The 11007-nt window shown below is 47.1% G+C and overlaps 1 protein-coding gene across 1 annotated transcript in view; it reads left to right on the forward strand.

Moving 5' to 3' along the window:
- The window catches only part of CEP112 (centrosomal protein 112kDa), a 318653-nt gene that overhangs the window by 139120 nt on the left and 168526 nt on the right, over window positions 1-11007 (forward strand). Inside the window, 1 exon segment of the mRNA XM_010856057.1 lies at window positions 8615-8797. Within this exon segment, the coding sequence (XP_010854359.1) occupies window positions 8615-8797 (183 nt within the window).

Below are 11007 nucleotides of genomic sequence, written 5' to 3' on the forward strand. Positions count from 1 at the left end.
GCAGGGGCGGGGCTTCGCTCAGCAGTGGGAGGGGCCCTCGGGCGGCGGGGGTAGGGCTCGCTGTGGGTGCGTCTGTGGGGTGCGGGGGCTCAAAGGCCAGTCACCACAGCCTCTGTGGGGTGCGGGGGAGGCCGGCTCTGAGTGACCAGGGTCCCCACACGCTAGATTTCCAGGTGCATCGCACGGCGATAAGGTGCGCGTAGTTACCGCCTCCTTAGACGCAGAGTAGTTAGCAAACGGGGTCCGGAATCAAAACCGCTGAAATTAAGATTGTTTACTGGGACTGAAGGTAAAATTCCACACTTCCTCTCAGACAGTCGTCGGCAGAAAGTATGCAGCGGGGGCTGGGTGGGGTTGTCGGGGACTGAGTGACCAGGAAGAGAGGAAGAACCTGGGACGATGGGCAGTGGAGGGTAAAAGGTAGTCTCCATGGATTGTCCACCTATCAGGTCGCTGAGGAGTAGGTCAGTTCTGGTCACTGCGTTTTAAGCAGGATGATGAAAAATGCAAACATGTTCAAAGAGTTTCCAGAACTAAGGACGTGTAGGGTTAGGTCAGAGGAGTATTTCAAGAAGTAAGAATATTTGCCAAGAGAGGATGAGACTCGGGAGCATTGCACGTTATGTATTTTTAAATTCCAGGCCTGTAATAGGGAAGTCTTACCGTTGGTCTGTGTGATGAAAGTCACTCAGTCGTGTCCAACTCTGTGCGACCCCATGGACTACAGAGTCCATGGAATTCTCCAAGCCAGAATAGTGGAATGGGTAGCCGTTCCCTTCTCCAGGGGATCTTCCCAACCCAGGGATCGACCCCAGGATTCTTTACCAGCTGAGCCACCAGGAAAGCCAGCCTGCAGTCAGGAGGACACACACCAGGCCAGTCCCATTTCTACCTGCTTTACAGATTTCAGCCCCTTCCCGTCGTCACGGTCGTGCTGAGAGGCAGGTCCATTGTCTGTTGCTCCATCTCCCAGTCGTGGAGACTGAGCTCACCTGGGCAGGTTACTGGCCAGAGGGGCCACCCAGTGACCAGGTGACGGGGTTGGACGTGGACATGAACTTGAGTTGTGCTCTTCACACTAACAGACCCTGGGGTGTCTGGAGACAGAAATTGAGCCTCTGAAGTGAAGTGAAGTCGCTCAGTCGTGTCCAACCCTTTGTGACCCCATGGATTGTAGCCTACCAGGTTTCTCCATCCATGGGATTTCCCAGGCAAGAGTACTAGAGTGGGTTGCCATTTCCTGTTGAGCCTCTGGGTGAATGGTATTGTGGGAACATTTTGGATCGTTTCAAGGTTGTTCTTTCCTAAAGGCTTATTCCGATGTGCAGTGGTTTGTCTCATGAGAAAGTAAGTTTCCCTCCTGAGTGTGTGGAGGTGACTGTCCTGAGTGCTGGGGGCAGAGGGTCCCTTCCAGGTCCGACATCGGTGACCATCCGCACCTTCCATCAGACCCTAACCCGCCCTGTGTGGCTCTGGACAACTGCAAGCGGCTCCGAGTCCTTTACCTACACACCTTTCTACACCCACCTGCCTTCTCTGCCTGCCATTCAAGTGCAAGGATGACAACTTTCCCGTTATCTTGTCTTACTTTTCTGAAGAACGCACAAGCCTTGAGTGTTGTGGGTGCAGCGTTTCACTCTGGAAGGAGATGTACATGCCGACCACCAGCCCCAGCTTCTCAGGCCCGGGTAGGCGAGCCCTGGGGTGCATGAGCGCTAGGGTGGAGGGGCTGAAGCCTGCATCTTACAATGTTGGACTCACTTGATTATTTGGTGGGAAAGCAAAGAGGTTTTACTATTGAGGTAACGTTCATATTAAAACAAACAGAGACTTTTCCTGTTTTGTAAAATGCACAGTTCTCATGAATTTTGTAGGATAAAACAGGGCATTTCAAAGCAACTTGCAGTTTGCAAAGGCTGCTCCAGGCTGAGCCCTCAGATCCCAGGGGGTACTATTCATCTTCACCGCTGCGAGGGATGCCTTGGTGGAAAAGTTTTAGAAGCACTTATCCGGTCTAATTCTCACATTTTATAATGAGGGAGCCCGCATCCAGAGGAAATGAATGACTGGTGCCTTCTGGGCCTCAATTTCCTTACTCAGTGCTACTCGTGAGCCCCTCCCACGTAGAGAGCCCAGTGCCAGGAACTGTAATGAAGTGAAAAAAGCAGAGTGGTATTCTAAAACATTTCAGCCCAAACGCAGGCCTAAAGTGTGCAGATGTGGAGAGACAACATCAAACACATGGGATAAACACTCACACAAATATCCTGCGAAACCCAAGCTTTCATCAAGATTTCCTGTTTCTTTCCTGTATGACCCGTTGGAACAGAGAGACCATTCTAATTGTCTTCACAAGCCTCACTCCAGTTGGAAACAGACAACAAAGCAGGCATGCTAGGATTTCCTGAACTGTGGGGATTCTTTGTTTTTGGCAATTCCAGCATTTCATTCTTTAATCTTATATTTTATATCTTCTTTTTTCCCTGCAAAGCCTTTAAAGGGAAATGTAGTTCAACAGATAAACAAGTGGCCAGATTCTCCAGGAAGAATAAACACTTACTGTTGAGGATGATTAAAAACACTGGACAGCCCAATCCTTACACGACACCACTGTTTGGAACAAAATGTTTTGGTAGCAAAGACAAGCCAGGAATTATAGAAGATAAGAGCGCAACTGGGACATTTGAAGATCAGTTGAGATGTTTTAGAAACAGCATGCAGTTCCCAGTTTTTTCTCTGTAAATATTACCTAGATTTTTTAGGTGATATAACCTGAAAACATGGACCTGTTTTGAATCAGACTGTTAGTCTCCACTGGGAAAGGACACAGCAGAAAGTGAGGGTGGAGACAGGGAAGGGGGCCCAGTGCAGGGGGGCGGCACCCGTGGGTGGGGGCAGGGCTGGGCCTCAGCTGTTGGTTCGGGGGGCACCAGGCACAGAGGTCTGTGATCTGCAGTCAGAAAGCAAGGGTGTTCTGACTCCTGAGGGCTTCCTCTGTGCGACAGGGGAGAAGACCGTTTGTTGACACTGAAGACATCAGGTGGACAGGGGAGCCAGGGCGGGTGGAAGCTGTCTGAAATGACACTGGTGATGGCAGGGCTGATCTGACGGCAGCAGCTCAGGGAGTTCTGTTGGGTGGCGAGGCCTCAGGCGAGGTTAGTAACCATGGACTTGCAGGTCTCCCTAAACATTCTTCGAAAGGGATTTCTGTGTAAGTTAGTAATTTCTATGTCTACTATGCCCGTTTTTCTGACTTACTGCTCACCTTATCATACTCTCTTTAAAAAGTCTTTCTTTCTCGGTTATCCTCTTCTAAGTTTGTAACAATCTTTGAGCCTCAGTTGCGGTCACTGGACTCCTAGGTGGTGATGAAGACAAGTGCAGACCCTGGTCTTTCAGATTCTCTCCCTCCATAACCACCTGAGCCAGGCACGCAGCTGCACTGCGCAGCATTGGGTCCTCCAGGTACCTGGCGTTCTGGCGTCCAGACTGTGACGTGCTGGGAGCCCAGGCCCACAGAACCGCGGTGGCCGTTGGTGAAAAATGCCTAACGCCCCACCTCTTCTTCCCTTTTTCCCCACCTTTTCTTAGCTTGGAATTGTTAGTATCTAGGTTCGTACAAATGGCATCTTTCCCTCGAGTGGGATTGAAGGGGGCAAAGATGAATGTGGTTTTTTTTCAGTGACCATCACATTAAGATGATTTACTTCAGGGATACCTCATTTTACAAGGGGCTTCCCTGATGGCACAGTGGTAAAGAACTTGCCTGCCAGTGCAGAAGACATAGAGGCTCGGGTTTGATCCCTGGGTTGGGAGGATCCCCTGGAGAAGGAAATGGCAGTTCACTCATGCCGTTTCGCCTAGAGATTTCCACGGACAGGGGAGCCTGGTGGGGTACAGTCCATGGCGTTGCAAAGAGTTGGACACAACTGATACTAGAAAAACGTTTCCTAAGTAGTGAAATGGCTCAGCGATGATCCCACTCTCCAGGCTCCTTCACCGTCTGAGCTCCATCCTGTCCTTTGTCACTTAACTCACGTTTACTGAGCAGCCTCTCCGTGTGAACACTGCGCGGTGCTGCGATGTGGTGGTGTGCACAGCGGCATCTGCCCTGGTGGTGGGGAGCCCACGGCCCCCCAGCCTGAGGACGAAGTGTGAGGCGAGGCCGTGACCGCCGCTTGGAGACGCAGCGGGACACTGCATCTGAATGCAGGGCCCGCTGCACGAGCGTGTCCTTTCATCTTAGATGTTAGACAGGCGAGGCTTGCTGATGATGTGGAATGGCGCGTGAAGGAGAGAGGGGACTCGGGTTTTCCAGCTGAGCAACCAGGTGAACAAACAGTTGTGACAGACACTGACTCACAGAGAGGAAGTGCCTGGACTGAGCTGGGGACGCAGCGACAGCTAGACGTGGGCACCAGAGGGAGGAAATGGCAAGAATGCCCAAGAGCAGCCTTCCCATGCTGTGCACAGCTGGGCCACAGGCTGGAGACGAGGACCTGAGTCTCCAGCTGCGTAGTCGTCGCCGGATGGGAGGCTGGATGGAGGCCAACAGCTGACTGCTGCGGTGGCAGGAAGGTCTTTGCCCCTTGATGAGTCCAGGCCAGTAGAGCGGGGGCAGCAGCTCAAGCAGTGCAGGGGGCACAACGGGAGCAGCCCCTCTGCCGTCCAGCGTCAGGTGTGGTGGAGGCGGCAGAGGCTCGGGAGGGCTGCCCCTCCTGCTGAAAGCCCCAGTGGCGGCCGAGCGGCGGCCGTGGGGTGCTGGGGGACCCCTGGGGTCAGAGGAACGCTGTGCTCAGGACCTCTGATGCTCTCCAGGCTCTGGGCTCTCACGTTTGCGTCCACTTGACCCAAGAGCAGAGGTGGTTGTGTTGCAGGGCGCTCTTCCAGGGCTCCCAGCTGGCAACTCCTCTTCCTCCTTCTCGAGCCAGAGAACAAGGAGGGCGTTCCTTCCCACCTCCTGCAGCTGCAGCTCATCGCACACCAAGGCTTGCAGAATGTGGTTTTGTCATCCGGTTACTTTGAGCTCGTTTCAGCTAATATTTTGTACTGTAATGCCTCCTTTTTTATGTGTTGGGTGCATTCTGTCCTGTCTGTAACTTCCTCCTCTGGGTTTGGGATTTCTGCCTTTAAGGTGTATTACTGGGACAGTTGACCTTCTATGTATTGTGTACTGAGAAGTAACGACTTGCTGCATCCCATTTGTCTTTTAAAATAAGATTAATTAACAGGTTAATAATATAAGATTACTAACAAGTCTTCAGGTAGTACTGGAGAAGAAAATGGCAACCCACTCCAGGACAGAGGAGCCTGGCGGGCTGCAGTCCCAGCGGTCACAGAGAGCTGGACATGACTGAGTGACTGAACAACATCAACAGGCAGCATTTGCTCGCACTGAGCTTGCTGTCGAACAGTGCCGAGAACTTAGGGTTCATATTCGAGACCCTCAGCGACTTGGCCGTCCAGCCCGCCTGGCCTGGTCTCTCAGGCCTGGTGTATGCTCCTGCCCCAGGCACTTGTGTGGCGCCTCCGGTGGAGGGAGGAGGCCGTGGTCAGACTGTGGCAGGATCCAGTCTGAGGGCGAGGTCTGTGCCTTCAGGGGCCTCAGAATCCCGGCCGGAGTGTGCCAGGGGTGCGTCGTGGGTGGAGCACCATCCTTCTTGGTCTCCTGTTTGATAATTCCTTGTGAGTCAACCTTGCAATTTCTATGCAATGCAACCATTTTCTCTCCCAGACCCAGCCCGTGCTGTCTAGTCCAGGATCACAGAGGACTGGCCACCAGATGACTCACCAGTTTGCTTTCATGCCTGGCCAGTTCTGGGCCCACCACTCAGTGAGCACTGAGGTCTTCCGTGATGGGCCTCCTCCCCGCAGAGCACTGACACAGAGACTTTGCTGAGACTCCTTGTCCAACCCTGCGGATGTCATCTGCTGTCCCATCCTCCACACGGTCCCTGCCGCGCCACCTCCTGGTCACCATGAACTCCGTTACACGTGACTGTGGTCAACTAGACGTGTGCAGTAGCTCCAGGTGAAGGGACGTGCGGCTTCAGCTCACTGTTGAGACGTGCCCACGTGCCAAGGACATGTATCTACACTTAGGGGCTGGGCTGAATTTTAACACAATCCACCTTGATGGTGGCATTATGAATATTATCCTTAAGATGTTCCTGAAACGTGAGGGTTTTTCTCCTGGACTCCACTGTTAATCTGCGGAGGACCCCCCTGCCTGAAATTGAAGACACTGAGGAAAGAAAGGGCTTGTGACGTCTGGACTCCACTGTTAATCTGCAGAGGACCCCCCTGCCTGAAATTGATGACACTGAGGAAAGCAAAGGGCTTGTGACGTCTAGCAGTTGGTCAGGCAGCACTGGATTGGGCCGTCAGGACTGAGCTATTTCACTTGCAAAGGCTCTGCAGCCTGGAGACTGTTCACTAACCAGCCTCACTGAGCAGCAGGCCCTAACACAAGAGCAAACTGTTTGAATAGTTTAGTTTATGAACAGCTATCTTTAGGCTTCAAATGCCATTATCTCTCTTTCATCTGTGCCTGGTTTTGAAAATGAATGAAGTGAAATGTGAACATGAGCAGGATCCCTTCCTGCCTGTCGGAACTCCTCAGATAACTCAGCGTTTCTGTGCAAGGGCGCTGGTCATCGAGCCTGGAGCGTGGCTACACCGTTGCGAGTCCCTCAGCCAGTCCCAGTCTCAGGTCTTTTCTTGGGGGAGGTCTATCAGTTACTTTTCCTTAGAGTATCGTAAAATATTTTGCTTTCTATCAATTTGAATCACACCCATTCTCTTCATTTTTTTTTGAGACTTTTGAGAATCAGATCTGAGTAGAACGTTTTAGCTCCTTCTATTTCCTTCTTACATGTTTAAATCTTCTACTAAGGTATATAATTTCATTATTATAATGCTTGATAGTATAATACTGAGCAGGAATAATAATGTGTCCAAGATTATTCTAAAAATATCCCAACTCAATAATTCATATACTTGGCTGCCTGAAAATGATGCAGTAATGTCAATAAAATTTTAAATTCTCTTTTTTTGGGGATTAACATTGTAGTTGTGTGACTCACAGAGTCAACCATGCACATTTATTTTAAATAATCATAGAAAACTGTTCCACTTGGCATAGTATATAAGAAGAATACTTATATTTTTCTGTTTATTGCCTAAATATGAAGGAAAAATCTGTCATTTTTAAAAGACATAAATTCACTAGCATGCATCTTTGTTCTCAGATGCAAAATAAAAATTTCCATATTATTTTATATGCTATCTTGTTTGATATGTGTGTGTATTCGAGAATTAGGACACTTTCTTCTAAATAGTAGAAAAAATGAATGAGTGAGCAGGAATTGATCACTGATTTTCCCACTCTCAAAGAAAAGTCACAATAATAAAACCGTTTTGAAACCTACATTTAAAAGCACTTTTAATCTGCATTCTGTTTCTTAATTTGCAATTAGAAGATGAGAGTGTTAAATCTCCAAAGAAAATAGCTCCTGAAGTGTGGTGTAGGCTGCATGCCTGGAGAAATGAATGCTATAGCTTTAAGATAAGGTAGTCTGGTGATTCAGTGCACGAAACTAGATCGATTTGGAGCAGGCTCCTACTGTTAGCTTTTTTGAAGATGGATTCTCACGCCGAAAATAACACCACATATTCTCGATAACAGCAGTTTTCCCCCCTGAAATCCACCAAAACTGAAGAAAAATCCAAGTGACTGTTCCTCGCAGCTGTGTGGCCTGGAGTTCACTGGGGAAGCTGGCGTCCTGCAGTCCCCATTCAGCACCTGCTTCAAAGGCAGCCTGGCCGGCTATAGTGTGCAGGCCAGGTAGGGTGCCATTGTGTGAGGCCCGGAGGATTAGTATCAAAGCTGCGGCGACCAGGCCCTCGGTCTCCGGCTGCCACTCAGTCTAGCAGGGCGCAGCTCAGACCAGCCAAGGTCACCGTCTCCAGCGTGGAGTGGACTGGGAAAGCACCCTGAGAATGGCGTGCTTTTTATGAAATCATGGCGCGGGCTGGCGGCGCAGCAGGTGCCCCCTGGAGCACACCACATCTGTTTGTGTTGGTGTCCTGTGGCTGACAACGAGATAATAGAGCTTTGAGATTTATCATTTTATTTTAAGAAAGACAACTGTATATACAATAATCCAGATGCGTACTTAGCTTCTATCTTTTATTTGAAAACCATAAAGAAAACAGACCGATTTAATTGCTGTTTTTACGTGTATATATTTAAGCAAAACGCAAAGTGTACTGACTGTTAACCATTTACAACCGTTGCTGGTCAGTGATACCCAAATTCTTGGGGAGGAGATACCTAGCATTCAACATAATTATTTTTTTCAATGTTCAGGCATTTGTGTCAACAGATTGCAGAAGGATTTACTGAATATGCCCAACTGTCTTGAATATTGGGAGGTTTAGATAAAATCCACCGCCCCCCCCCCACCCAATGAGAGTATTTTAAGGATGAGGTAATGATGACGCAAAAAATAAAATTTTCAACTTGGGCAAATTAGAGAAAAATTAAGCTGTCCATGAGTTGTCATGACGACAAGGATGTTCTGTTGATGAACTGTCCTCATTGTCCAATCAGATAGTAGAGCTGAAGCTGGAGCATGAACAGGAGAAGACGCACCTATTACAGCAGCATAAGGCGGAGAAGGAGAGCCTAGTCCGAGACCACGAACGGGAAGTCGGAAACCTGGAGAATAAGCTCCGCGCTGCCAATATGGAGCACGAAAATCAAATCCAAGAGTTCAAGAAACGAGACTCACAGGTAATTACCAATGATATTTGATAAAACGGGTATCCATTTTTAAACAATCATCAGAGCGTTTCATGTTTTCTTCTTCTTCTTGTTGGTGCACGCTATTTGATCATTTGCAAAACTGACATATAAATGTGATTTTTTTTTTTGTTTTCTCCCCACCCCCCCTTTTTGGGGGGATGAATAAGGCTTTAACTACAGAAACCACAGGTAGCCAGATTAAAAATCCCATGGCGCGCTATAACTTGGCCCCTTTTTTATAATCTTGTCTCAGTTCCTTTCATGATGGATTTTTTTTAAGGTATCTGCCCCTTACCCCTCCCCTCAGCCTTAGCAAATCCCTAGGAAATGTATCAGCCTCACTCCTTGCTTTTTGTTTTAATCTCTGTAGGTAATCAAGCAGCTGATTTAATATTTGCTTTTCCTTCCTAGTGTTGCTTTTCTCCTTTAGACTCTATATTTGATTAGATTACTGTGATAATAATTGATAAAAACGCCTCCAGAGAAGGGCTGTTTCCCACCAGGTCTGTCGCTTTCTCCTACGTGCGCATACACACGCCTCCCAGCCTCATCTCTGTAGTCCCTGTTGGAAGCCATTTGGCAGAATAACCCCCAGCTGTGGTAGCATTTGACTCTTCAAACTTATGGATGAAATGTGCACTGTCAGCATGGAAAATTATCTTTATAAATTTCAGATGAAAAAAAAAATCTTATTGGGTGTGTTTCTTTGTGGCACGATACACTCTTTAGGGCACATATAATCAAAGGCCTTTAGTGCGTCCTCTCGGGGAGGTCGCTGTGAAATTTCATTAAAGAAAAATTGAAGAGCAATTGGTAACAATAAAAAGATAATTTTCTCTTCTAACAAAACCATATCATCCACGAGGTCTAAATACCCTTTTCTTATTGAAATCTCACCATATTATCCACACCCCTCACAAGCTTCTCCTCAGATACATTCCTGCCCAAATAATATAATTTTTAAGCAAAAGAGATAGACCTTCTATTTGTTTTAAGATGTGTTTAAACAATTTTATAATTATCTGAATGTACAAATTCTACTGATTAAGTAAGGTGTTAGAACTCAAGCCAGGGCGGGAGGCAGGAGGCAAAGAATAGGAGTTGTTGGTCGCTTTCATTTGACCTTGAGTTGTCTTTTACTTTCGGATAACGACGGAGGCAATATGAATATACTCAGCACAGGCTTTTTTTTTTGTCAATAATATGGATTTCTAGGAAAATTAGGTGAATTTGTTTTGTGGGCTTTGCTAACTAAGAGGTGGTCATTGTAGCAGCCATGGGACAGCATAGGCAGGTGGTTCCTGTGAAACCAACATGTGCTGTGTTTCTGCCTCCGACCTCATTAGAGCCTTCATAAGATACATGCTGGTCTTTTGAGGGTCAGTCATGCAGTTTATTAAGGGTGTTTTCACACTTAGATTCTCCTTCGAAGATGATATGAAGCCTTACCATTGTCTTCTTTGAGAAGGTATTTGAGTTCTGAGTCAGTAGGGTCTGTTGGCATGGTAGAATAATTGATACACTAAAACACATTAATTTATCCAACTTCGAACTACTTTCGTGGTGTTGTGGAAAGCGGACACAAACGGAGGCCAAGTTCAGAGGGAATCTTTGTGGTTTTGCGTGTGCCGTATCTACCATGAGTAGGGTGCGGTTCATTCAGTGACAACAAAAGGGAGATTTTGGAATCATTAGATACAATTAAGCCATGGGGAGAGTATAATAATGTCATCAATTGAATTTCTTCTAATTGAAGTATTAATCTGACTTCCTCAAGCGCTATAGCATATGACTGTATTTCTCACATTTTCTGTCTTTCTTGGAATAATTGAAATTGCTGTCCCAGGAATGCAAGGTAGCAATTGCAACTTAGGCTAAATGCATTCTGGATCAAAATGAAAAATGATTTTCTGCAGAAGCTATACTAAATTGTTTTTGGAGAACATATTTAAAAAAAAAAAAGCTCTTGTCAGTAAGCTATATTTTAAAAAATCTAATCATATATACCAAAATGCTAACAACTTGTATTCATTTTTCGGTATTTATTGGGGCTATTAATTCAGTTTCCTCAGGTAAGTCCTAAATTTTCCAAATATATCTTTTCATGATTGTGGTCTAAATAACGTATAATGCCTTTTAAGCTCTGAACTACATTTATAAATTTCAAAAAAGCCCAGAGTGACATATGTTGTAAGAAA

This window comes from Bison bison, unplaced genomic scaffold, assembly GCF_000754665.1.
Source record: "Bison bison bison isolate TAMUID 2011002044 unplaced genomic scaffold, Bison_UMD1.0 scf7180017864371, whole genome shotgun sequence".
Lineage (NCBI taxonomy): Eukaryota > Metazoa > Chordata > Mammalia > Artiodactyla > Bovidae > Bison > Bison bison.